Below are 27,981 nucleotides of genomic sequence, written 5' to 3'. Positions count from 1 at the left end.
GCCTCATGCATGTGGCCCCAACAGACACACAATTGATTTTTTTTTCTCCCTTACTTTGGCATTTAATTAACATCTCAGTCTGTTAAATATTCTGTTACAAGTGATTTAGGGTTACCAAAATATTTTAATTTTCAAAAAGTCAGAATAATTAGCAAAATAATGACACAGAAAGAATTGAGAATGAATTAGACAATGTTTACTGTTTTTTTTTAAAGTCTAATTTCAGTAAAACTTTGAAACAGAACCGATTTGGGTACAAAGTATTGTATATCGTTCAACAAGCCTTTACAAGTTTCTATAAGCTATAATTTTACGCACATATTAATATACGTTATTTTGTGCATTGCCTTCAGGAATAGTAAACTGGTGAACAAGATGAACCAACGAAACTTAGTAATTTGATTAGTCAGTGTTGGCCAAGTCAGTGCAGAGGCCATTTGAACTATAAGAACAAAGATGTGGTCCCACTCACATCCCTCAGCTATCTGAACAGTGAGATTCCAGACTAATGTTTCAGTCCGCCATGCCAAGCTACATCAGGACAACTGTTTTCTTTTAAGTAAAATTCAGTACAATTTTTAAACAGAAATGGAACAGATTTGGGTACAAAAGCATATTGTATATCGTTCAACAAGCCTTTACAAGTTTCTATAAGCTACAACTTTACGCACATACAAGTTATTTTGTGCATTGCATTCAGGCAATATGAACTATAAGAGCAAAGATGTGGTCCCACTCACATCCTTCAGCTATCTGAACGGTGAGATTCCAGACTAATGTAACAGTCCGTCATGCCAGGCTACATCAGGACACCACACGTCTACTGGTGCCGTGTGGCAGTCCCAAAGTGTCTAAATGTTTAATTTTAACTTTTAACATGTGGCAGTCCCAAAGTGTCTACAGGTTTAATCTTAACTTTTAACATGCGGCAGTCCCAAAGTGTCTAAATGCTTTCCCCACACTTTCCTCACTCAAAGGGTTCTTCCCATGTGTTAACACACAGGTGTGAATGAATGTGCATGTGTTGACATACATGTGTGAAGGTGGATGTGTTGACATGCATGTGTGATTGTGGATGTGTGTGAAGAGGTGTCTAGTTCCTCTGTCTGTGTTAATGTGCATGTGTGATTGTGGATTTGTGTGGCGTGAAGCGAGATGTCGTACATTTACACAACGCTTGACCCAGGTGAGAGTTGCGGTTGGGTGGGCTTGTGTCGTGTGTGAGTGCGAAGGTGCGATCTTAGTTGCCGCAGATGAGAAAAAGATCACCCACATGCTTTGGCATTGTGAAGATGCCTCCTTGTAGAGTAGCTTTAACATTATTAATCCTCGAGGGGGATCATTGTTCATTGGCATCGTGAAGATGCCTCCTTGTGTGAATGCGCTGCTGATGGTCTTTGAGATGTCCCACTCGGCTAAAAGATCTACTGCATTCTGTACATTAGTACGGCCTCTCTCCTGTGTGGACAAGGTGATGCATCCTGAGGGTTCCTGCTTTTGTGAAACTCTTCCCACACTGATCACAATGATACGGCCTCTCTCCTGTGTGGATGAGTTTGTGACTCCTGAGGGTGGTCGCTTGTGTGAAACGCTTCCCACATTGGTCACAGCAGTACGGTCTCTCTTCTGTGTGGATGCGCTGGTGCTTTTTGAGAGTTCCAGATTGTCTAAAACATTGATTGCACTCAGTACATTTGTAGGGTTTCTGTCCTGTGTGGATGAGCTTGTGATTCCTCAGGGTTCGTGCTTGCCTGAAACTCTTGCCACATTCTCCACATCAGTACGGCCTCTCTCCTGTGTGGATGCGCTTGTGCTCTTTGAGAGTTCCAGAATCTCTAAAACATTGATTGCACTCAGTACATTTGTAGGGCTTCTGTCCTGTATGGATGAGCTTGTGCCTCCTGAGGTACTCTGCACACCGGAAGCTCTTGCCACACTGCTCACAATAGTGCGGCTTCTGCCCTGTGTGGATGAGCTTGTGATTCCTCAGGGTTCGTGCTTGCCTGAAACTCTTGCCACATTCTCCACAGCAGTACAGCCTCTCTCCTGTGTGGATGAGCTTGTGCCTGGCGAGGTCGATTGCTTGTGTGAAATTCTTGCCACATTCTCCACAGCAGTATGGTCTCTGTCCTGTGTGGATGCGCTTGTGCCTCCTGAGGGTGCTTGCTTGTGTGAAAGTCTGGCTACATTGGTCACAGCAGTACGGTCTCTCTCCTGTGTGGATGCGCTGGTGCTCTTTGAGAGTTCCAGATTCTCTAAAACATTTGCTGCATTCAGTACATTTGTAGGGTTTCTGTCCTGTGTGGATGAGCTTGTGATTCCTGAGGGCTCCTGCTTGCCTGAAGCTCTTGCCACACTGCTCACAATAGTGCGGCTTCTGCCCTGTGTGGATGAGCTTGTGCCTGGCGAGGTGGAATGCTTGTGTGAAATTCTTACCACATTCTCCACAGCAGTACGGCCTCTCTCCTGTGTGGATGAGCTTGTGCTCCCTGAGGTGTCCTGCACGCCTGAAGCTCTTGCCACACTGGTCACAGCAGTAGGGTTTCTCTCCTGTGTGGATGAGCTTGTGCTTCCTAAGGGTTCCTGCATGCCTGAAGCTCTTGCCACACTGCTCACAGCAGTAGGATTTCTCTCCTGTGTGGATGAGCTTGTGCTCCCTGAGGTTTCCTGCACGCCTGAAGCTCTTGCCACACTGCTCACAGCAGTAGGATTTCTCTCCTGTGTGGATGAGCTTGTGCTCCCTGAGGTTTCCTGCACGCCTGAAACTCTTGCCACATTCTCCACAGCAGTACGGCTTCTCTCCTGTGTGGATGAGCTTGTGCCTGTCGAGGTTGATTGCTTGTGTGAAATTCTTGCCACAGTCTAAACAGTGATGGAGCTTCTCGCCTGTGTGAATGCGCCTGTGCTTTATGAGACCTTTGAAATGTCTAAAACATTTGCTGCATTCAGTACATTTGTGAGGTTTCTCTCCTGTGTGGATGAGTTTGTGATTTCTGAGGGTTCGTGCTCGCGAGAAACTAGGGTCACATTGGTCACAGTGGTGACGCTTGTCTCCTGTGTCAGTGTGATTCTGTGCGGAGAGAGCATTTGTCCTCGTAACATATTTGCCATGATGTTTGGGGTGGTGGGGCGTTTTTCCTGTGTGTGTGTGCTGGTCTTGTTCTAGATGAGGCTCCTCTCCTTTGTGAATGTCCTGCTGGTGCTTTTCCATTGCTGACTTGCTGGAGAAATCCTCTCCACAGACAGGAGACTTGTATGGCCTCCCATTATCCACCTCTGTCTCTGGGACGGCTGTGAAGTTGGGGACTGCAGACGATGGCAATTCTGATGCCTTTCCTGCTATCCCTACTGAAAACACAGAGAGAGAGAGAGAGAGAGAGAGAGAGAGAGAGAGAGAGAGAGAGAGAGAGAGAGAGAGAGAGAGAGAGAGAGAGAGAGCTGTGAACAGAATGTTATAATAATCACAATTTACAAAAAAAAAACAAAAAACATTTTTTTAATACTGTCTTAATTTAGTAAATGCATGAACAGCTAAAGTCTTACCATTATTGGGGTTTTCTCCATCTTCATTGTTCTTGCTGGTTGTTCTTTGATGACCTTGTGTTGCACAACAGTCAACCAATTGCACTGATAACCTCAAAAACTTGATTGGATGTGGATCAGAGCTGACGACTGGAGTCATGTCTAACTTTTCATCTTCTTCCTGAAATGCATTGTGAAACAACGCAAAGTGCAATCATTTAGAACAAGTCCGACAGGCGGACAACAGATGCGTCCGTCTATGCCCGTTCTGAACCTTTTTTGCCCAAACGCCCCCTTGGCCTCCTCATAACCTGTCAAGGCAATTTATCAATAAGCCTACCATGTACTGTATAAGCCTGGATTTGAAAAAGTACCATAGGATTTCAACAGTGTTGGGCAAGTTACTGAAAAACTGTAATGCATTGCTGATTACATGTTACTGTCTTTTCAAAATAATCCCTTACACTACATTTAGCAATTTGGGGACCTAAGGCGAATTTAGCTGGGGGGGCCATCGGCCCATCCCATATCACATTTTTTTTTTTACATAAAATCTCTATTTTTTTAGATGCGTCCCACGCATCTCTATAAGAGGCTTTGGTGTCCGTCCGTCCGTCCGCCCGTGTCCGTCCGTCCGCCCGTGATGCGTTTCTGAATTGTGATTCCCTCTTGTGATTCCCTCTTGTGTCCACAAGGTGGCAGGTTTGCACGCATGAGCTCCAGGCCAAAACTGAGCTCTGCCATTCCACTGAGCGACTGCCACCTTGTGGACACAAGAGGGAATCACAAGAGGGAATCACAATTCAGAAACGCATCACGGGCGGACGGACGGACACGGGCGGACGGACGGACGGACACCAAAGCCTCTTATAGAGATGCGTGGGACGCATCTAAAAAGCCAATTTCAAGCAGTTTCTGTACAAAATGGCTTAATATTCTTGTAATGTGACACTTATGAATGCAGGAAACTGAACTGCCAATTGTGTCTGGTTTTTTTTTTTCACAAACAACTTTTAAGTGTGGCTTCCAACCACTACAAAATGTACATTGGTTCAAAATGTACATTTCAAATGTTTCCGAAAACTTTCCTGATCATTTCTTAGGAAGAATAAATGGTGACTACCTGCACCGGTTCCGTTCTAATGTCTGCAGATGAGGAGTTTGTCTGTTCTCTAGAGGTGTCTGTCTCATCTATAGAACAAGAAAAGAACAGAAGTGACATACAAATATAAAGAAAAAAATCAAATCAAACGCAAAGTGCAAAGTAGAATGGTTGATTATTAGGCAACAGGTAGCAGACATTGGTCCAATGCAATGTCATGTTCATATCACATTGTTTATGTTACTGCATGGGGCGGCTGTGGCCTTATGGTTAAGGACATGGACTTTAGATCAGAGGGCTGCAGGTTTGAACCCCACCCTTCCACTCCCTAACACACTCCATGGCTGAGTTGCTCTTGAGCAGGGCTTCTAACCACATACTGCTCCATGCTCCAGGGACTGTAACCAATACCCTGTAAATAACCAAGTTGCTTTGAATAAAGTGTAATGTAATGTAATGCATGTGATCCTGCCCTGTTTTGCAGTGACACTGCCCTGACCCAAATACTACAAATAATGTGCTATTTAGTCCCTACATTTCTCTGTTCTGTCTGCTATGGATTGTTAAATAAGATGCTGTGAACTGGTACAGCGAGGACAGTGCGTGTGTGTGTGTGTGTGTGTGTGTGTGTGTGTGTGTGTGTGTGTGTGTGTGTGTGTGTGTGTGTGTGTGTGTGTGTGTGTGTGTGTGTGTGTGTGTGTGTGCGCGTGTGCATCATACCCAATTGAATACATGGATGTACATAATTAGCATTTTCCTCTTTAACTGCAACAAGAACATTCTGCTGGACACCATTCTCCTCTTTCTGAAAAAAAAACACAGCAGACATTCATTGCTTGTGTGTGTGGGTGTGTGTGTGTGTGTGTGTGTGTGTGTGTGTGTGTGTGTGTGTGTGTGTGTGTGTGTGTGTGTGAGAGAGAGAGAGTGAGTGAGTGACAGTGTGAGAGAGAGAGAGAGAGAGAGAGAGAGAGAGAGAGAGAGAGAGAGCAAGACAAGGAGAGGGAGGGGGAGAATGTGTGTGTGTGTGTGTGTGTGTGTGTGTGTGTGTGTGTGTGTGTGTGTGTGTGTGTGTGTGTGTGTGTGTGTGTGTGCGCGCGTGTGTGCGTGTGTGCGTGCGTGCGTGCGTGTGTGTGTATCTTTGCGTAGGAGACAAGGAGAGGGAGGAGGAGAGAGAATGTGTGTGTGTAGGTTTGCGTACCACAACATTGGTCAGGCTCTCATCCTGTTGCCACTCAGTCACTTCCTGAATCGTCCTGCAGCAGAGAAAGACCAGAGGTCAAAGTTCAACATGGCGACAATAGCCATGTTTGCAAACGTAGGGATGCAGGGATGAATGCTCAGCAACCAATGTGGAGAGAAATATCTGACGTGACTTCCAAAGACAAAAACACACTGCGTTCTGCTGGAAGCAGCCAGTGAACTGCTTCACAGACATGTGAACTGCCCACGTACTTCATGTCAGCTTGATGAGTGCCAATCAGGGCCGATTACTGACGACATGGAGGAGGTCCCATGTCAGGGCAGTGAGGGTACAGTAGTTGCCCAGCTCCGCAGCAGAACATCTGTTCCCACATTGGACTGTACCATGTGACATGAATGTGGAGCAGAAGTCACTGCAATAAACCACGTCGTGGACACAAATTCTAACCAGAATGCATTATGATTTGCAGTGGGCATGTGCCTACTGGAAATTGATGCAGGATGCGCCATCAAGAACAAGCCAATTGCAAAACAAAAATCTATCCAGTTCATTACCTCGCCCACTAACCCCAACTATTTCAATGTTTCCAGTGTTCTCATAGGATCTCCTGTAGCAACTAGGGGTATAAATCGCAGCCTCCATGACGATACAATTCAATATCAATATCTTATTATTCAATGCAATGCAATTCGATCATTTTCAATAGTTAAGAATGCCCCACGCAGGATTCCACTTTCTCAGCTATGGACCGGACAATTACCCTACTATTAATTTGTTTGTTAGTCTTTCTGCACTATGGAGTTAACCAGAACTGTCATTTCACTACAAGCTAGTCTACAAGGTTACGGTTGTATGTGACAAATAAATTACTCTTACTTACTTACTCTTACGGTACGATACAATACGTTTCGATTCGACTTTTTTCCCACTACTTTTCCACTTCTATTATGTTATGGAGCTAAGGCATTGGACAGGGGCCAGCGATTCGATTATTTTCAATAAGGCACATCATGTGTGTGTGTGTGTGTCTGTCTGAAAGCTGTCTGTCTGTCATGCCTAGGCCAACCAGGCTAATCATCGAAAACAAAGTAGAATATGAAAATAAGATTTTTGATGGATAGAACCATATGATTTAACATATGATATGATTACCTGCTGTGATTATTCTGGTGGGTCTGCAGCTGCTGTTTCAGGTTCGCCAGTTCATTCTTCAGGACAGCAATACTCTGCAGAAAACAACAATTGAGGATATACTTGTACACTCACTCAATGTGCATGTCTATAAAAAACTTGTGTCAGGACTGTAGTTGTTATGCAAGTGTGATCTCTCCTTATTGTGTATGCTGACCCTGACTCATTTTCAATGTGGACATTGTTACACGTCCGTAATCAACAATAGAGTTGGCTACCTGTTTTCATAAAAATACACCCAACAACGCTTGAAACCTAAGGCCTGACTAAAAATCTGAAGAAGAAGTTGAAATAAGAAAGTAGGCACTTCCAAGTAAAATTCACGAGTTATAGAGAAGTGGTGGGTCATGCAATTTAGTCATGTGTAGCAACTCTACACAACACATCAGTAGGTCGTTTTTTATGTGGGTTTGCATGTGACGTAGGTCTGTGAACCTTGTGTATCTTTTCTCTCTCTCTCATAACTTCTGAAAACATGTTTATTGGCCTACATGCTATAAGTGTGATGGAGACAAAGGAGACGAACACTCACCTGTTTGGCTTGTATTAGTGAGTTGTCTTTGTCCACCAGTTGTCTCTGTAGTTCATCCACCTGGAGCTTCAGCTGCCGGTTTGACTCCACCTGCTCTGATTGGCTCCTTCCATTCTCAGCTGCCCTCTCTTCCAGACGGTGGACTAACATGCATAGAGTTGTGTTCCTCTGGATCTCACTCTGATTGAAACACACACACACACACAATTTTTTTTTTTTTTTTTTAGAACCTCAACACAGCACGAACGATAACACATTTTCTACCAGTGATACTGTATACAGCCTGTTTACATTACCACAATAATAAAGCTATTGGAATAAACAGGTTATTGGAGTAAAATGTTAATTGTTGTTTACATGCAGTCTGTCGGTTGCATCATGTGTTCCACTCAAGTGTATGATACGAAACTGAAATTCAAGACTTGTGATTGGCTACTTATCATTCTAGACTGTCAATAAACAGATTATTATAAACTGTTTATTCAGTTAATATGAGCACTTGAATAAACCGGTTACTCCAAAAACCTGATTATAAACTGTTTATTGATGTGCATATAAACGGGCTCACTCAGTGTTCCCTGCTTGCAAACCCCAACTGGGAAACTCCAACTTCCATTGTCATTATGACACAGCACTCCACAGCACACAACTGCACACCACCAAATTGCATGTATGCCTCACCCATGCAACAGGGCGGCCATCCTGCCCCATGCTCCAACTCATTGGGTAAAGAATGGGGGCAAGATGATGCAGTGATAGATAGATAGATAGATAGATAGATAGATAGATAGATAGATAGATAGATAGATAGATAGATAGATAATTTATTGGTTCTTTCGGAAAATTGTTCTGTGCCATCACCACATACTGAATGTGATGCATAATGTTAATCTAAACAACTGTGCTATGGTGCCAAGTGCACATTAGAGTTGTTTAGTTGGTGTAGTTTTGGAAAGACACCAAGTGTTGCCTACCTGCAATGCTTCTGTGATGAATAGACTGGCCTTCTCAAGGTCACTACAGGCTTGCTTGTGATTCGCATTGATATGGTGAGAAATCTCAATCATCTACAAGCAAATACATTCCAGGTTAAAATGCAACAGTTGTAGTAGAAATTACAGCAAATCTCTTGAAAATTATATGCGAATTATTTGCCTTTATGAAGATGCGGATGATAAGGAACAGCAAGTCAACTGTAGATGATGAATGAGATCAGCTCGATGGGGCCATACAATATTTATATTATGGCGCCTATTAATTTGAGATGACAGACAGATTTACAAAAACAACAGAAGCCCAGTATGAACGACTGCTTCTTTCCTTTTCGTGAACTTCGCAGGAAAACGTGTTCTCTCCTACCCTTGAAAGGAATAATAAACATTCTGAGTGCCAGATTTCTTATCAAACTTTACCGTGGTGTTTCTGTAGTTTTTCTTTCTGTTTAGCGGCGGTAAATGAGTTTTTCCTGCATGATTAGGGCCAACGAAATTGATTAGGCTTCAAATGTAGACCTCCGCCGCGTGCAAGTTCGGCTCTGAGTTCGAGAAATGTCTATCGCCCCCTGGTGCTAACGAGGGGAACTCTCGGGACATGCCAATTAATGCATAGCAGCTACATAACATTAGATTTACCGGTAACCTTCTGGACAGGTTTTCGGCTCTCTACATCGTATCTAAAAGGGTTAGATGTATCCTACTATACTGTGGTGATGGATTTTTCCCCCCCAGTGATCATGTATGGAAAACCAGTCCTTTTGCAATATGAAACAGCAAAAGCAACAAGCCTTTGCCATAGCACTCTTTCAGTGCGGTAAAGTTAGTTTGATATTGGACATTCATTTGACATTCAGTTTAGAATGATTAAAAAGACACAATTATATATTATATTATCATATATCTCGGGACATGCCAATTAATGCATAGCAGCTATAACATTAGATTTACCGATATACCCTTCTGGACAGGTTTGCGGCTCTACATCGTATCTAAAAGGGTTAGATGTAGCAAAGGGTTAGATGTAGCCTACTATACTGTGGTGATGTTTTTTCAGTGATCATGTATGGAAAACCAGACCTTTTGCAATATGAAACAGCAAAAGCCTTTGCCATACATTTCAGTTTAGAATGATTGAAAAGACACAATTATATATTATATTATTAAATATTATATTATAAAGGCAAGCAAGTCATTCTAGATCCTCCCCTCCAACCTGCGACCTCCTGTCTTGCATCACCTCTCCTCTGTGGGGAAGGCAATAGGCTAAGGTCTGCCTGCTGTAGCACAGCACAGAGAGGCTTTTTGTTTGGTTGGTTTTTGTGGGGTGTCAATGTCCAGAATGTGAATTAAAGAACAACTTCTGAAATATGTTTTTGCAAGAAAGTAGTCTCTTACTACAGATGGGGTTGCCGGCAGGCCAATTCACTTTGCTGAAAAAACTCAACTACATTATAACATTACTATGACATCACTGAGCCTAAAGTAACAGATTAAGACATAGCCATGACAATTGTAGGTGACAGTAAGGTTATAACATAGGCTCTGCGCTAAGAGGTTAAATAATAATAATAATAATATTATTACCATAAAAAATAATATTAAAAGTAACCCAAGGTCGCTTTACAAAAGAAGAATGGGCAGGGGAATAGAGGGAGAGAAGAGGAGAGGGTAGAGGTGGGGTTGGGGGGCAGGGTGGTTAAGGACCATAGGCCTCAGTGAATAAGTGTGATTTTAGGTGCTTCTTGAACGTAGCCAGTGTGGGGGCTTGGCGGATATGGAGAGGTAGACTGTTCCAAGGGGTGGGGGCAGCAATACAGAAGGCCCAGTCACCAAAAGTCCGTAGCCTGGAACGGGGGATGACAAGCGGGTCCTTGCCACAGATCCTCAGGGACATCTAGCCTCACTATGGGTGCGTCCTCCACTTGTGCTTGTGGCCTCATACTGGAAAGTAATAAGTCATGATGACATCACTGAAAACAGCATTATATTTCAATATCTCGCAAAAGCTCAATTGTAAAGTCATTTTCTCATTTGCAAACTGGATGGTGAATGAGGAATAGTCCCCCATAAATTGTTTTGGCTAGGCTGACAGCGGGGAAACTTTATCGTTTTCTCCATGGAGGAGGGGCCAGGAGGCGGGGCGAGTAAACAAGCACAAGTGGAGGAAGCAAGGTGTAACGCACTACTAGCCTCACTTTGCCTCACCAGGTCAGAGGAACTAGAATGGCTTCCTGGTTTTAGGCAGTCCTGAGTGGGAGATGGTGGTGTGAGCAGTCTGAGCACATCACTTCTATCGTCAATGCCTCGCATCACGATACCAAAAGCACAAGACAAGGACGGGAGGTTAGATAATGAGATGGACACCGACGCACAATTTTTTCCTTCTTCTTCACTTTGACATTTAATAAACCTCTCACATTTAATAAACCTTTCCTGTTACAGGTGATTTAGGGTGACCAAAAAATATCTCCATTCTCTAAACCCAGAATAAAATAATGAAACAAAGAGTTGAGAATGAATAAGAAAATGATCGGTCAGCAGTATACATACATTTCATTTCATTTTTGAAACAGAAATAGAACTGTATGATTTTGGGTACAAAAGTTTTTCTTAAATTATTTTTATTTTACCTTTATTTAACCAGGGGGAAAAAATCACATTGAGAATAAAATTCTCTTTTACAAGTGAGCCCTGGCCAAGGCGGCAGCACACATTACATTTACATTTACAGACAGGACACAGACAAAACAGAACAGATTAATATGGATGAAGAGATAAAATTACACAATAAAAAACATAAAATAATAAACATAAAACAAGATTAAAAGGAGATTACAAGATTAAAAGCAAGTGCAGACAGATTTAAAAGTGTCATTAAGATAGGCTTTAAACTCAGCTACAGACATAAAAACAGCAAGCTTAAGAGATTTCTGAAGCTCATTCCAGTGAGTTGGGGCACAATGAATAAAAGCAGTTTTACCAAATTCTGTTTTTATTATGGGGACATTTAAAACAATGTAGCTACTTGAGCGTAGGTTATATCCTTGATTGCTAAAAGATAAAAGGCTCTGTATATACAAGGGGTTTTGGATGTCACTCAACAAGCTTTTGCAAGTTTCTACAAGGAAATAACTTTACACACATGAATTTACAAGTTATTTATAAGAACAGAACTTTAAAAAAGTTGCCTGGTAAACTAGATTAATCCGAAAGAATGTTGCCTGGTGGGTTGGTCTAGTTCTTCTCAAGTGTTAACATGAATATGGATGTGTGAATGTGGATATGTCTGTGTGATGAGCTGTCACACATTTACAAAATGTTTGACACACTGTTAACAGTTGCAGTTGGGTGGGCTTGCGTCATGGGTGAGAGCAAAGGTGTGTTCTTGGTTGCCCCAAATGAGAAAAAGATCACCCACATTCTTTGGCATCATGAAGATGCCTCCTTGTGTGAATGCGCTGCTGGTGTTCTTTGAGACGTCCCACTCGGCTAAAAGATCTACTGCATTCTGTACATTGAAAGGGCCTCTCTCCTGTGTGGACGAGCGTGTGTTTCCTGAGGGAGCTCACACGTGAGAAACGCTTCTCACATTGGTCACAGCAGTACGGCTTCTCTCCTGTGTGAATAAGCTTGTGCCTCCAGAGGGTGCTCGCATGTGTGAAAGTCTGGCTACATTGGTCACAGCAGTATGGCCTCTCTCCTGTGTGGATGCGCTGGTGCTTTTTGAGAGCTCCAGATTCTCTAAAACATTTGCTGCACTCAGTACATTTGTAGGGTTTCTCCCCTGTGTGGATGAGCTTGTGCTTCCTAAGGGTTGCTGCATGCCTGAAGCTCTTGCCACACTGGTTACAATAGTACGGCCTCTCTCCTGTGTGGATGAGTTTGTGCCTGGCAATGTCGATGGCGTGTATGAAATTCTTGCCACATTCTCCACAGTGGTGGAGCTTCTCGCCTGTGTGAATGCGCCTGTGCTTTATGAGACCTTCAAAATGTCTAAAACATTTGCTGCATTCAGTACATTTGTGAGGTTTCTCTCCTGTGTGGATGACCTTGTGATTCCTGAGGGTTTGTGCATGCCTGAAGCTCTTGCCACACTGTCCACAGCAGTACGGCCGCTCTCCTGTGTGGATGAGCTTGTGCCTCCTGAGGTGCTCTGCTAGCCTGAAACTATGACCACATTGGTCACAGCAGTGCGGCCTCTCTCTTGTGTGGGTGAGCTTGTGCCTAGCGAGGCTGACTACTTGTGTGAAACTCTGGCCACACTGATCACAATGATATGGTCTCTCTCCTGTGTGGACGCGCTGATGCATGTTGAGATTTCCCAATTCTTTAAAACATTTTCCACAATCTGGACATTTGTGAGATTTCGCCTCTGTGTGAATGCGCTGGTGTGTTCGGAGATTTCCCAATTGTCTAAAACATTGACCGCACTGTGTACATCGATGAGGTCTCTCTGCTGTGTGGACGAGTTTGTGCCTCCTCAGGTTTTGAGCTTGTGTGAAATTCTTCCCATATTCTCCACTGTGATGGCTCTTCTGTCCTGTGTCGGTGTGTTTCTGTGCGGCGAGAGCATTTGTCTTCGCAACACGTTTGCCATGATGTTTGTGGTGGTGGGGCGTTTTTCCTGTGTGTGTGTGCTGGTTTTGTTCGAGATGAGGCTCCTCTCCTGTGTGAATGTCCTGCTGGTGCTTTTCCATTGCTGACTTGCTGGAGAAATCCTCTCCACAGACAGGAGACTTATATGGCCTCCCATTATCCACCTCTGTCTCTGGGACGGCTGTGAAGTTGGGGACTGCAGACAATTCTGATGCCTTTCCTGCTATCCCTACTGAAAACACACACACACACACACACACACACACACACACACACACACACACACACACACACACACACCTTAACGGCAAAGCTGTGAACAGAATGCCTATAATAATAAACATATTAACAACTTCAATAAAAACAGCATTATTTTTTAATTTAGTAACTGCATGAACAGCTGAAGTCTTACCATTATTGGGGTTTTCTCCATTTTCATTTTTCTTGCTGGCTGTTCTTTGATGACCTTGTGTTGCACAACAGTCAACCAATTGCACTGATAATCTCAAAAACTTGACTGGATCTGGATTAGAGATGACGACTGGAGTCATATCTGACTTTTCATCTTCCTCCTGAAACACATCACCAAAGAACACAAAGTGCAATCGTGTAGAAAATGTCAATTTCAAGCAGGTTCTGTACAAAATGGATGAATATTCTTTTATGCAAACATGGAGGAAAGAGGAAATAATTGAATAGAACCAATACAAAAGACAGGAAACACAATTGCCAATTTCTACAGACAACCCTTAAAAGTGGCTCCTCCCTACCAGTACAAAAAAACAACCACTGGTTCAAAATGTTAATAATTTTCTTGTAAAAAAAAAATACCTGCACCAGTTCCATTCTAATGTCTGCAGATAAGGAGGTTGTCTGTTCTGTGGAGGTGTCCATTTCATCTACAGAACAAGAAAAGAGCAGAAGTGACATAGGGGCCTACAAATACAAAGAAGCAAAACAAAGGGAAATAAATGCAAAGTAGAATTGTTGATTGTAGTTAGCAGACATTGTTCCAATGCAATGTCACATTCATATCACATTGTTTATAGTTACTGCAGGTCACCCTGCCCTGTTTTGCAGAGACACTGCCCTGACCCAAGTCATTGTTTTAACCCCAGCCCCTAGGGGGCGCCACTGAAGCGCGTTTTAAAGGCTTAGTAGGAGGCTTGCAGTGTGGGCCACTGTGGGCCTTGCAGTGTGGGCTTGCAGTGACAAGACACCAGATGAATCTCCTAACGGCTATGATGCTGTCACAGTTCACTCTAAGGGCAAGACCTTTTTTTTTCTTTTTTTTTTTTAAATCTGACCTTTATGATGCAAAATACCATATTACATTACATTAAATTACATTTAGCAGACACTTTTGACCAAAGCGACTTACAAGGAAGACTTTCAAGCCAGTGCAGAGTAAGGGGTACAGTACAGAGAACAGCAGTATACACGTAATGTAGAACAGATGGAGAGCAGAAACGTAGTGGAGGACCTATGCCATGTAATGCAGGTTAGTACCCATGATTAAAGGTGAGAAGAGTTAGTTATGTTATGTTATGCAGGAAAGCTCTCTCGGAAGAGAGGAGTCTTCATTAGCTTCTTGAAGGTTGAGAGAGTTGACTGCTCTTTGTAGCAACTGGTATCAAACTGGTTGAGGAGGGGCAATGACAGAAAACCGTTTGGACTGGGATTGCCTTGTGTGAGTAGAGTGCAAGGATAAATGGTTGGTATTGGAGGAACGCAACACCCTGGAAGTAACACATGGCTTTACATGGCCATCAGGTAAAGCCAGGCTCAAACTACACAACTCCCGATTTTGTGTCAGATTTTGACGTCGGGGTGCACCGCACACTAGAAGAGAATCGCAACTGTCAATCTTATCCCTGCTCGCAGCCACAGAGACAATGCCTGACGTTCTATTTCCAGTCGCAAATATCAAACATTCTATGATTTGCGATCGGCGACTCTTTCAGCTGCCAAAGTTCTATCTTAGAACGTTGGCCACGAAGAGGAAATCTTGCCTGACAATCGCTTGCGGTGGTCCTGGGGGGTAACGTTCCACCAATTGTCGTAAGGGGGGTTTTCAGCCGAGAATCGGGCCTATACTCATGTAGTTTGAGCCAGGCTTAAGCCGGAGCAGAACCTTCTGTAGCTTTGTAGGCAAAGCTCAGGGCCTTGTGTTCAATTCAGTAGCCAGTAGCCAATGCAAGATGACAAAAATAGGCGTATGCCCTTTTGGGTTGGGTGTACACTTTCTTTTTGTTATTATATTTTTATTGGTAACCAGTGGGTTTACAACATTACAGTGAAGAGATGACTTTAAAAGGTGCCTTCACATGAGGTACAATAAGCGACAGATATATATATATATAAAAAAACAAAAGACATTCAACATTGCTGTCGTTCATCACTTTACATGAGTTCACAATAAAGTATAAAATGAAGAAAAGACAAAATTAACTTTCTTAAAAGTTATACAAGGATATCAATCCATTTAATTTCTTCTCTAGTGCAGTTTTTTTTTAACCTACTGTCTATTGAAAGCTTTCTGGTACCATCAACAAAACTATGTACAGAACTGGGAGGAATGGCTCTATTAGATACAAAAAAAAGACAGAAGGAAAAAAGAGAAGGATACTTCAAATGAAGTCAGGACGTTGGGATCCTATGAACAAAACAAATCTGTTCCAAAGGCCGCTGAAGTCATTTTGACGCATTCTGAGTGAATATGTCAATCTCTCCATCTTGTACACATCATATACTATATATATCCAATCATCCACTGAAGGTGGTTGGGGCTTTAGCCATTTACGTGTAATAGCCTTTTTACATGCCGCTAGAAGGATTGGTATCAGCCTCGCATCACTTGGGTGGAGGTCTAAGTCATGTGGGAAATTACACAGATAAAGAGTGTCAAAACTGAGAGGAATAGTAATTATCAAAGAGTCCTGTATGATCTGGTGTACCTGCTTCCAATATGTACAGGAGAGATGGGCATCTTTGTTCCGCCAGAAAATATGATAGTGGTTTGCCTCAGTGGTATGGCACTGCCTCCAGCAGGCTGTATTATTAGTGTTATAACTTTTTTGTTTAGGGGTGAGAAAAAAGCGAACCATATTCTTCCAACTAAATTCTCTCCATGCCAGAGATGTAGTTGTTTTCCATTGTATTTGGCAAATAGAATACCAATGATCATCTGACCGAATGTTACCACTCTCCTTGTCCCACCTCTGCTTGATGTATAAAGATCCTTCAGATTTTCTTTTAGAAAAGTAATTATAAATCTTAGATATTGTCTTAATAATATTTTCAGATTTATAAGCAGAAATAAACAATTTTATCATTCCGTCCTCCAAGTCTATGTCTTTCCTGAGTTTTTCAAAGTGATGACGCATTTGTAGGAATCTGTAAAAATCCTGCCGTTCCAAATGGTATTGTTCTTCCATCATCTGGAATGTCTTTAATGATTCTTTGTGCATCACAGTGCAATAGGCTGTAATACCATTCCTCATCCATACCCTAAATCGCGCATCATTCAAATTTGGAGGGAAATCACTATCAAAAGAGCACCACCTTAATATTTTTGCAGTTTCCTGTATATTACATTGCTTTTGGACAGGTTTCCATATTTTTAAAGATAGATTGATAAAGGGATTCGCCCTGTCCAGAAGATACTTGATTTAGTGAAGACTGGTCATCCGATACAATTGCCTGGAGTGGGATACTGGTACACATAGCTAATTCCTAGGTCCTTCCAGCAGAGTATCCAGGGTTGCACCAGCATATGATGGGTCGTAGCTGAGCAGCATAGTAGTATTCCAGTAGGCATGGGAGCCCCATTCCCCTAATTTTTTTCTGGAGCTGTAGGGTTTTATATTTAATCCTTGGCCTTTGACCATTCCAAATATATCTAGATATTTGCTTATCCCACTCGACAAAGTGTTGTTTGGCAACCTCTATAGGCAAAGTTTGAAAGAGGTACAATAACATTGGCAGGATATTCATTTTAACAGAGTCAACTCTTGAGCCCAAGGTTAAAAAAGGAATGACCTGCCACCTTTTAATATCTTCTTTTATTTTGGAATTCAATGGCTGGTAGTTTAGCTTGAACAGTGTGTCTAAATTTTTAGGCAGATGTATTCCTAGGTACTTTATTGATTCATTCTCCCATTTTAAGTGGTATCTTTGTTTAATGTCTATGGGAGGTTTATAATTGAAAGTAAGTATTTGTGTTTTTGATAGGTTAAGCTTATAGCCAGCCATTTTGCCATATTCATCCATGCATGACATCAGTCTGGGTAGTGATGTAGAGGGCTTTTCTAGGTATATTAAAATATCATCAGCAAACAGGGCCAATACCGTTTCCTCACAATTGGCTGAAATCGTCAGCCTAATAATTGTATCTTGTCTAATCCATTGACTTAAAGGCTATGAATATAGCAAATAAGAGAGGGGAGACAGCGCACCCCTGCCTGCACCCTCGCTGTAAGGAGAAAGATGTTGTTAGATCCCCAAACTGTTGGTTTGTCATATAGTGCTTCAATCACTTTTATGAAATTCTCATGAAAACCAAATGTGTTTAGTGTTTTATAAAGGAATTTCCACGAGACTGTGTCAAAAGCTTTAAAAGCATCCAAACTTATCAGGGTTGATTCAATATTATTTTCTACAATGTGTCGTATTATATGCAATGTCCTTCTTATGTTATCTTGCGTTTGTCTCTGCTTAATAAAGCCAGTCTGGTCAAAATGGATTATGCTTGGCAGGCAGTTTTCAAGTCTCCTTGCTAAAATTGATGTAAATATACGATAGTCCACATTCAATACGGAGGTTATAGGCCGTTTCTTAGATTTTCACATTCTTGCACCCCCTCTATTTTACCTTCCTTGGGAATAAGAGAGATGACTGGCTTCTCTCCATGATGGAGGCATCTCATGTTTTTTTAAAATGTTAAAGGTTGTCATTAGTCTAAACACAAGTTTGTCCCTCAATAATTTTATACCATTCGGTCGTGAAGCCGTCCAGGCCCAGGGGGAGCTACCCGCTTTTCAGTCTTGTAATCGCCTGGAATAATTAATTTCCTGGACAGTAGTAAACTTCAGCTCTACGAGGATATTGTTTATGCCACCACGCTCAGTAACTGTTGGTAGGTTAAGTGACATTAAGAATGTGTCAATATCTTCATCATTATTCATCTGCTGTTGGGAATATAATTTTTTATAGAAGGACACTAAACACCGTTTAATTTTCTCTTGCTTATATTCGATCTCCTTAGTCTCTGTGTTCCTTATTTTGTAGAGTGCACTGTCAGCTTGTTTTTTCTTTAACCTATATGCCAATAGTTTGGTTGCCTTGCCCCCGTCCAGTATTCTGTTGGTTTAAGATAAATGAGTTTCTTTTTTACTTCCTCTGTCAATAGGCTGTCAATCTCATTTTTTACAGTTTTTATGTCTCTTTCAGTGTTAGGCTCCAAGTTGTCTTTATGCTGTCTTTGTAACTGCTTTAATTTTTGCTGAAGATTATTTAATCTCTCTTCTCTCAGTTTTTTAACATAGGATGAATGTGCTATAATATTTCCTCGCATAACTACCTTAAATGCATCCCACAGCATGGGTGGCTCCACCTCTCCTGTATCATTTAACTCAAAGTAGTTGTTAATTTCCTTCTCTAACTTTTCCTTAATAGGTACACTATTAAGTATACTGGAATTAAGCTTCCAGTATGTATGCTTGGCATGTTGATGTAAACTAATGGTGAGGTATATGGGACTATGATCTGAGATATCAATGTTTCCAATATCACATTGGTCAACCCTATGTCTGTCTGTGTTATACATAAAGAAATAGTCAATGCGTGTGTATTTGAGTGCAAAAGGATGAGAGTACAAAATGAGTGTAATCACGGTCTACTGGATGAAAGTCTCTCCATACGTCAAATAATACACACATTATTTGTGACATTAATTTTCTTGGTCATTTTGGTTTGTCTAACAATTGCCTTGATGAAGGTTGGATTTTTCATTAAGTTTCACATTAAGGTCTCCACATATGAAAATTCCTTTGGCCTCCAGTGTCATGATATCAAATATTTTTCTATAAAAATCCCACTCACTATTTGGGGGTGCATAGACATTGAATAATGTAACCACTATTCCATCTATTTTTCCCCTGACCAAGACATATCTACCCTCCTTGTCGTTTTTTTCTAGCATATGTTCATAATTAAGAGAATTACTTATTAGAATTGCAGTTCCTCTCCTATTACCAGATTCGTGTGATGAAGAGAAAACGTGTTTAAACCCCATCCTTCCCAACTTAACATGTTCAGTGCTATTTAGGTGGGTTTCCTGTAGTAAAGCAATTTGAGTTTTTTCTCTCTTTAACTTGGATAATATCTTACCCCTTTTTATAGGATTATGAATCCCATTAACATTAAAAGAAGTAACTTTTATCCTCCCCATAAGATTTTCCCCTGTAAAGATTTACTAATCATAGAGCATTCCTCCTCTGCAAACAATGAACAAAATGAACAAAAATAATAAAAAGAACAAACAAATAAAGTTTCAGTATCATTTCCTGAGGCTTCCAAGTGACAGGTACATACTATGACCTTGATAGAGCCAGGTTGGTATGGCTCTGAGGGAAAATCTCTGTCTGAGACAGAGGGCCCTCGCCTATGTTGGGTGTACACTTTTCACACACACACACACACACACACACACACACACACACACACACACACACACACACACACACACACACACACACACACACACACACACACACACTTTTTTGTAAGGGTCTTATTGCACAGGCTGGAAGACCAATCAAAAGGGAGTAGCAGTAGTCAAGGCGAGAGACGAGCATAACCTGTAGCCAGAAGCTGAGAAGCAGTGAGAAGCGGCATGACCGGGCAACTGAGGCTATTTGGTCAGACTCTGACCGTCATAGAATGATAGATGGTCATCAACCATGACACCCAGGTTTCTTGCAACCTTTTTTAGGGTGACAGTGGCCGAACCCATATTGAGTTTGATATCATGGCAACATGAGTCCTTGGCTGGGATCACCAGGAGTTCAGTTTTAGGGAGGTTTAGCTGAAAGTGATGTTCCTTCATCCATGAGTATAATACCATACAATAGTATGTGAAAAAAACAGTCACTGCATGTTATTAGTGTGATCGGGTCAAAGTTAATAAATTAAAAATAATGAATTTATTTCCAGAGTTTACTTGCCCAGGCAAAAGGCCTTTCATGGACATCACCCAATATCAAAAACCCAATATCTTCAGGAGTGCTGTAAATGAAGCAAAGCTACCATGGGTGAGTCGCAAATGGCATTCTTATAAATAAGGACCCGATTGCAAAAAACAGCCTTGTCCTTGAATGACATGGCTTGCAACCAAATAATTTATAAGTTTTCCAAACTTTTGGAAGCTTCTGAGATCTACCCTTTTCACCTGAATGTTCGACTTTCTAATAACCTTCCACTGATCACGTATAGTTTGTGTCCGTTTCCATTCATGTGACTTGCGATGTAACAATGTTGGCTTACTCTACAAGCCAAGACACAAAGAGAGAGAGAGAGAGAGAGAGAGAGAGAGAGAGAGAGAGAGAGAGAGAGAGAGACTGGGCGAGCAAGAACAATACGAGCAATAGAAGCAACTTAACTGGAGTATGACCGTTAAAAGCAGAATGCAAGCATTCCAACATTCACATTGGCTGTGGCGGCTATCATAGCTAAGTTGCATAATATTGGCTGGAGTTCAACTACAAACTGTCGCTCTAGTCGCATGAATCACCTCTAGTCATCCGAATCACCTTTGTCTCTTTTGTCGCCCGCGACTCAACACAAAGTAAATTACTTCCGTTGGTTGCGGGAATTGCTTGTGTCGTGCTTGTTCTATTCGTGCTGAGAGAGAGCAAGAGAGAGAGAGAGAGAGAGAGAGAGAGAGAGCATCATACCTGCTTGACTAAATGGATACCCATAATCAGCATCTTCCTCTTTAACTGCAACAAGATCATTCTGATGGACACCATCCTCCTCTTTCTGAAAAACACACAGCTGATATTTGGCGTGTGTCTGTGTGTGTGTTTGTTTGTTTGTTTTATAACCAGTTAAGAAGCTGTGGCTATTTCGTCCTCAAGTAAAGGTGCCGGCATGCTTGCTGCAGGATATGCAAGCGTGTGCACGATACGTTCATGAACGCGTTAACATGCGTATTTAATGTCAATTTTGCGCGCGTTGGACACAGCAGCTAAATGCGTGCGTCAGATGCAATATCTTCAAACTCGCTGGGGGCGATCGTAAGAAAGACTGCACAGTTCCACGCGTGTGCTTGATAAGAAAACGACAATGGCAGCAACTTTTAAGAGCGTCTCATTGAGTTTGTCCGAAATTTGAAAAATTTGCGATCATGCTTCCTTATTGCACTTTGAAAAAGAAGCGTGCACATATAGGAGTAGTAGCAGTGGAGCCCCTCTTTTTGTTTTGTTGTTTTCCTTCCCATCTGTGTTCCCAATTTCCGCATCCCAATGCTGCGTGCTCTCTGCCCCCTGGATGATACCGCCAGTATTTTGCGTCTTGGTCAACTGCTTTTGAAGCAAGCATGTGCAGTCAGTTACTCGCGGTGACACGCGTAATTTACAGCTCGCAGCAAGCATACCGGCACCTTAACATGTTTCACATGACATTAAAAAACAACAAATAAATAAATAATAAATGCATTAAATAAGTGTGTTCACATTAATACACTTTAAAAAGTTAAAAACCTTTAAAAAGGAGGGACCCTATTAAAAATACCTAATATATAGTACCCTCTTTAAAAATGCTGCCTTTTTATTGTAAGGGCAGAGCAAGATAGAATGTGCAACAAAGATTGCAACAAACAACAGAGGTTCACTTCCAGTTGGCAAAGAACCATGGCATGGTTGTCATGGTATGGTTGTCATAGCAAGAACCATGGGTGAGTCTAGAATGTCCAATCCTACATCTGGTATAGACAAGGGATTCTTAACCTTATTGACGTTCTTCAGGCCCGTTTTTTTCCAGTGCAGAGTGATCGGAATATTACCCCTTTTATATACTGTATACTATACAGTATATAGGCCTAATATATATGTTTTTTTTTAAAAAAAGAAAGAAACTGCCGTTCTACAGTCAGTAAGTGAGAGAGACAAACAGACAGACAGAAAGAAAGAGCAAGAGAAGAGAAGAAAAAGTGTGTGAGAGTAGGTTTGCGTACCACAATATTGGTCAGGCTCTCATCCTGTTGCAACTCAGTCACTTCCTGAATCGTTCTGCAGCAGAGACAGATCTCAGAGGTCAAGGTTCAAAAGTGACAACTGATGACAATATCACAAACAAAAAACAAAAATCGAATCTATCATTCTCATTACCCTGCCCAATTACCCATTCCAATGTTTCCAGTGTCCTCACAGGATTTCCAGTAGCAACTGCTATCAAAACAGTAATGGCGCCGCCCTTGTAACCATGGACAATACGCGTTACGCCCCTTTTTGAGGGAAAACAAACCGATTGTCTCATTAACTTACATGCTACATCGGCTAGCCTAAATGAACACAGTCCATGCATCAGCCACGTCTGCTTGGCTATATTATTTGAACAGACAGCAACACAACACGTTTTCGGCATGTTGAGCATGAACAATATTTGTCTCCAGGTCCTTGTCTTTTGTTTCTTTTATTCTTTCCCAACACCACCAATTGACTTGCATTGGCTTTCCCCCCAATGTTTTCCCCCCAAAAAGGGCGTAACGCACATGGCACACGTCACACCGTTCATGCGTATAAGGTGGATACTACAGGTGTCCTTAATTACGCGTGTTTGATGATTCACCTTGTTGGCCTAAGTATTGCACAAAGACACAGTAGCTATGAAATGATATAGGAGATAAAGCCATATGCCCCTGTAACTGTGTGTGTGTGTGTGTGTGTGTGTGTGTGTGTGTGTGTGTGTGTGTGTGTGTGTGTGTGTGTGTGTGTGTGTGTGTGTGTGTGTAAATACCTGTAACTACTCTGGTGGCTCAGCAGCTGCTGTTTTAGGTCCCCCAGTTCATTCTTCAGGACAGCAATACTCTGCAGAAAAGAGAAACACACTCACTCGATGTGCATCTATAAAAACTAAAGTTATGGCTGTAGTTGTTGTACGAGTGTGATCTCTCTCCCTCCTGATGTGAAAGTGAAAGTGAAAGCCCAACAGGGAAACTCCAACTCCCATTGCCATTGTGACACGGCACTCCACAGCACACAAGTGTTCACTGCACACAACGAAATTGCATTCATGCCTCACCCTTGCAAGGGGGCAGCCTCCAATGGAGCCCCAAGGGAGACACGCAGCGGGACAGTACCATGCTCAGGGTACCTCAGTCATGGAGGAGGATGAGGGAGAGCACTGGTTAATTACACCCCCCACCAACCTGGCAAGGTCGGGAGTCAAACCAGCAATCTTTGGGCTACAAGTCTGATGCCCTACCCGCTTACCCATGACTGTCCTAGCTGTAAGCTGGCTCTGACACATTTTCAATGTGGACATCTTTACTTGTCCATAAACATGGTAGCCTGATAAACCAGACTAAATGTGGATGTCTAATTTAGTCTGGCCTCGATGCATAATACATCCGAAGATTGTTGATGAGAGCAACCTTCCCTCAAAAACCTGCCCACTTTGATTCAAAACACATCTTTGCGTTGGAATTGGTTTGCCAGATTCATGGCATTCTGGCTTCATTGAATCGTTATGCGAGGCCAGACTCACCCGTAGACAAAACATTTTGTCGTCCAGCGGGTGGCGCTGGTTCACCAGGCTATAAACATGGTAGATTTGGCTGCCTGTTTTCACAAGAATACAACCAACAATGGTTGAAGTTTTTAAAAATCTGGAGACGTAGTTGAACTAAGAGAATGGACACTTCAAAGTAAAAATCACAAATTATAGAGAAGTAGTATGTCAAGTAGCATGCCATTTTAGTCATCTATTGCAACTCTACACAAACATCATATCAGTTGATTGTATATTGGTGGAATTCCATGTGTTGAACGTTGTCTTTCTTTTCTCTAACTCATAGCTTCTGAAAACATGTTTATAGGCGTACATGTTATAAATGGGGGGAGACAAAGTAGACAAACACACACCTGTTTTGCTTGTGTTAGTGAGTTGTCTTTGTCCTCCAGTTGTTTCTGTAGTTCATCCACCTGGAGCTTCAGCTGCCGGTTTGACTCCACCTGCTCTGATTGGCTCCTTCCATTCTCAGCTGCCCTCTCTTCCAGACGGTGGATTAACATGCACAGAGTTGTGTTCCTCTGGATCTCACTCTGATTTAAACACACAGACACATTATTCTTATACTCAAGGGAGGAAAAAAAACATCGTCCCCAAGACAGAGCCGCTCCAACGCCAGCAACAGCACCAGTGATGCTACAACACTCAAGTGTTACCTGCTTGCTTTAAAGCCAAAAGCCCAACTGGGAAACTCTAATTCCCATTGGCATTTTGACACCGCACTCCACAGCGCACAAGTGCACACAACAAAATTGCATTTAGGCTAATGTAGCCCTCACCCGTGCAAGGGGGTAGCCAACCTGCCCTGTACTCCGAAACTCATTGGGTAAAGAATGGGGGCAAGATTATGCAGTGATACCACATACTGAATGTGATGCATAATGTTAATCTAAACACCTGTGCTATGGTGCCAAGTGCACATTAGAGTTGATAAGTTGAAGTTATAGTTTTGGAAAGACACCAAGTGTTGCTTACCTGCAAAGCTTCTGAGATGAATAGCCTGGCCTTCTCAAGGTCACGACAGGCTTGCGTGTGATTCGCATTAATATGGCGAGAAATCTCAATTATCTACAAGTAAAAACAACAAGTTCAAATGAAACATTTGCATACAATACAGCAAATCTACTGAAATTGCAAATTTGTGCTGAAAAGTGCTAATTAATTTGCCTTCAAACTCACATCATCACAGTCCATTGTTGGTGCTCTGGTATGAAGCTGTTGACGTCAAGTAGGCCTACACGACTGATGGATCGGCTCGGGCCATAAAATAGACTATTGATATTGTGGTGCTGCCTATTAATTTGAAATGACAGATTTACACAAACAATAACAGAAGCCCAGTAGGCTATGCACGACTATTGATTTTCGTGAATTCCACAATAAAAAAAACAGTTTTCACACGCCTTCAATTTGACAGACTTGACCTACTGTAGAGATAAAATTATAAGCATGCGGAATCCCAAAGTCTCTCCCAAACTTCACCGTGGTGTTCCGTTTGTTTTTTCTTTGAGGTTAACGACGTTAAAAGGCTAGAAAACTAGTGCACTTTTCAAAACAGTGCAGTAGTTTCATTCTGCCTGCGCTCACTCACTCTTCTTCAAACCTGGACTTCAACTGCGTTCAAGTTCGACAAACTTTTAGCGCCCCCTGCGGCTACGGGGGAATTCTAGGGACACTGTATAATATTTTTTGATAATACCACAGATTCAAGAAAGAAAGGCCGTGTAATACCCCAGCCGGTCATACACAAAACCTCTGTGCTAAATGATATTAGTAGACACATGGGCCTATTCATTTCTGTCCCTGGGATACATGCATAACAAGGCTAGTAATAAAACGTCCTTGCTTGGTGCAATCATGTCCGAAAGGCTTCTCATCGGGGACGTGTTGTGGCTCTAGCTCCCTCTGGATGCCAACAACAGCAAACAGAAACCATCTCCGTTATCTTAGTGAAAGTCGTTCTTCATATGCGATTAAATGTAGGCTATTAGTAGAAAAAACTATTATGCCTACCAAGAAACGGCGTGAATTTAATAGATCTAATTCATTCTTCCTAGTATTATGTGGAAATATCGCTGCTCAGCTCACCATTTTATTCACAGAAACTTTTTTTTTCAACACCAAGAAACCTGCACATTTATTACACTTATAATGTGCATTATAAAAGGGACTTTTGTAGTTTCCGCCTATCATAGGCTATTAAAATATGTTTAGGTCTATAACCTAGCTAGCCTGTGTTTATTGTTCCTTGTAGCCTGGTCTGCGTTAGCCTGGTTCACACCAGACGGTGTGTGTGTAGCTTTGGCGCCACTTGGCGGAGCAGAGCTCTACACACACTACCGTCTGGTACACAGCCATAGAGCACGCTCCGTCTCCAACCAGAAAATAGACGGAGCATTTATTTCTTAAATATAAACGGTAACTCACATTGAGGAGTCACAAGACAGATTAGAGACTATATTGACTCTTTAAAGATTAACAGGAAGGTTTTTGAAGGAAGTTGTTGGTGAGGAGGCCGTGCAGAAGCAATAAATTCTCAGCCTATTTTCCGGTTGGAGACCGAGCGTACTCTATGGCTGTGTACCAGACGGTAGTGTGTGTAGCTCTGCTCCGCCAGGGGGCGCCAAAGCTACACACACAACGTCTGGTGTGAACCAGGCTAGGTCTGCGTGGCTTTGAGTGAATATAATGTTCTATAGAACGTGTTTGATTTGGTCAAATGCAAGGTCCATTTTGGCCGCTCACATAGAGCTTGCTTGCATCACAAAAGCAACGTCACAAATAGCAATTTGCGCCAAAAACCAGACAGAAAAGTACAATCTGACTTGGTTTGTTTATGATAGAGCAGCGACGAAGATATTGATATTGATTATTTCCTTTGGACAAGTTTAAACTATGGTGAGTGTGAGTCAATTAAATATTAGCCCTATGTATTTACTTGCAGCAAGTAGGCTATTAAGATAAATGCACGCCCATATGATTTTTTAAAATCCATTCACTTATATGCCTAGTAGATAATTACAAAAAAAGATTGTTGACTAAAAGTTAACTCAAACCGTCTGTACTGGCAGAATGTGCATTATTATGTGAATGAATGAATGAATCAATTAAAGTATTTGCCAACATGGTGTGGCAGAATTGACACTGACATTTAATTTGCTTTTGTGTCTCTGCAGGGAAAGGTTCACATCATTCAGGTGGAAGAGGCAGATGAGGAAAATATTATTTCCTTTGAGGATGTTGGCGGCACTCAGCTGCTCTCTGCCTCTGCTCCAGTGGTGTGGAGTGGCATGGAGGAAAAGGTAAGTTTGAGGGTGACCTCACCTGGGTTCAAGTCTGGCCCAAGGTAATTTATCTCAATCTCTCATCGTGTCTGTCTCAACTCTCTTTCTGCTTGTTACTATCACACTCATCATTGAGGGTAGCCTAAAAAAAAGATCCTAAAATGTAAACTTTAAAACTACAAGATATAGCTCCTGTCATAGTAGGCCTATAGAGAAGGAAGGGCAACAGCAGTCTTGTCTCCTGTCATCTGAAATAATGTTGACACATCTGTGTAAGAAGAAGAGGATACCTTCCTCACAGTGTCCACTACAACATCAAAGTTCAAAGTTCAAAGTTAACTTTATTATCCCAGATGGGAAATTCAAATGGTGACATACATGTCATCTTCAGAGTTGTATAATGTAGAAATACGCTGTATGATGTTTCACAGTTGAAACCATGTAATAGCATACCATTAGTGTTGTAATTACATGTAAGTGTAGTATACTTCTAATTCAGGGATGTCAAACTCAAATTGATTGAGGGCCAAAATCTAAATTTGGAACAACAACATTGCGGCGGGCCGAGCTCAATATTTATTGAACAAACAAAAAAAATAGAATTGTGCATGCAAGCACGAAATACTCAGTTAAATATCACACACACACACACACACACACACACACACACACACACACACACACACACACACACACACACACACACAGAGACAAACACACACACTTTCCCATCATATGGTAGTTCAAATGTGCCTGCACTATACTGT

The 27,981-nt window shown here is 42.0% G+C and overlaps 1 protein-coding gene, 1 long non-coding RNA gene and 1 pseudogene across 2 annotated transcripts in view; 1 reads left to right on the top strand and 2 right to left on the bottom strand.

Annotated features, from left to right (window-relative positions):
- Window positions 1-200: 200 nt before the first annotated feature.
- LOC134443104 (zinc finger protein 91-like) lies at window positions 201-25,238 on the bottom strand (annotated as a pseudogene).
- LOC134443191 (uncharacterized) lies at window positions 6,980-8,598 on the bottom strand. The gene is made up of 3 exons (XR_010033600.1): window positions 8,523-8,598; window positions 7,549-7,728; window positions 6,980-7,051 (listed from the first exon to the last, which is right to left on the bottom strand). It is a non-coding gene; the product is annotated as an uncharacterized LOC134443191 (long non-coding RNA).
- A 1,524-nt stretch (window positions 25,239-26,762) lies between the features above and the next one.
- Window positions 26,763-27,981, top strand: part of LOC134443189 (proline-rich protein 36-like) — a 4,011-nt gene continuing 2,792 nt past the window's right edge. The window contains exons 1-2 of the mRNA XM_063193078.1: window positions 26,763-26,828; window positions 27,107-27,232. Coding sequence (XP_063049148.1) covers window positions 26,826-26,828; window positions 27,107-27,232 — 129 coding nt within the window. The 5' untranslated portion in view covers window positions 26,763-26,825. The remainder of the gene's footprint in view (window positions 26,829-27,106; window positions 27,233-27,981) is intronic.

The sequence above is a fragment of the Engraulis encrasicolus genome, unplaced genomic scaffold, assembly GCF_034702125.1.
Source record: "Engraulis encrasicolus isolate BLACKSEA-1 unplaced genomic scaffold, IST_EnEncr_1.0 scaffold_28_np1212, whole genome shotgun sequence".
NCBI lineage: Eukaryota > Metazoa > Chordata > Actinopteri > Clupeiformes > Engraulidae > Engraulis > Engraulis encrasicolus.
This window is presented reverse-complemented; position numbering and strand designations above follow the sequence as displayed.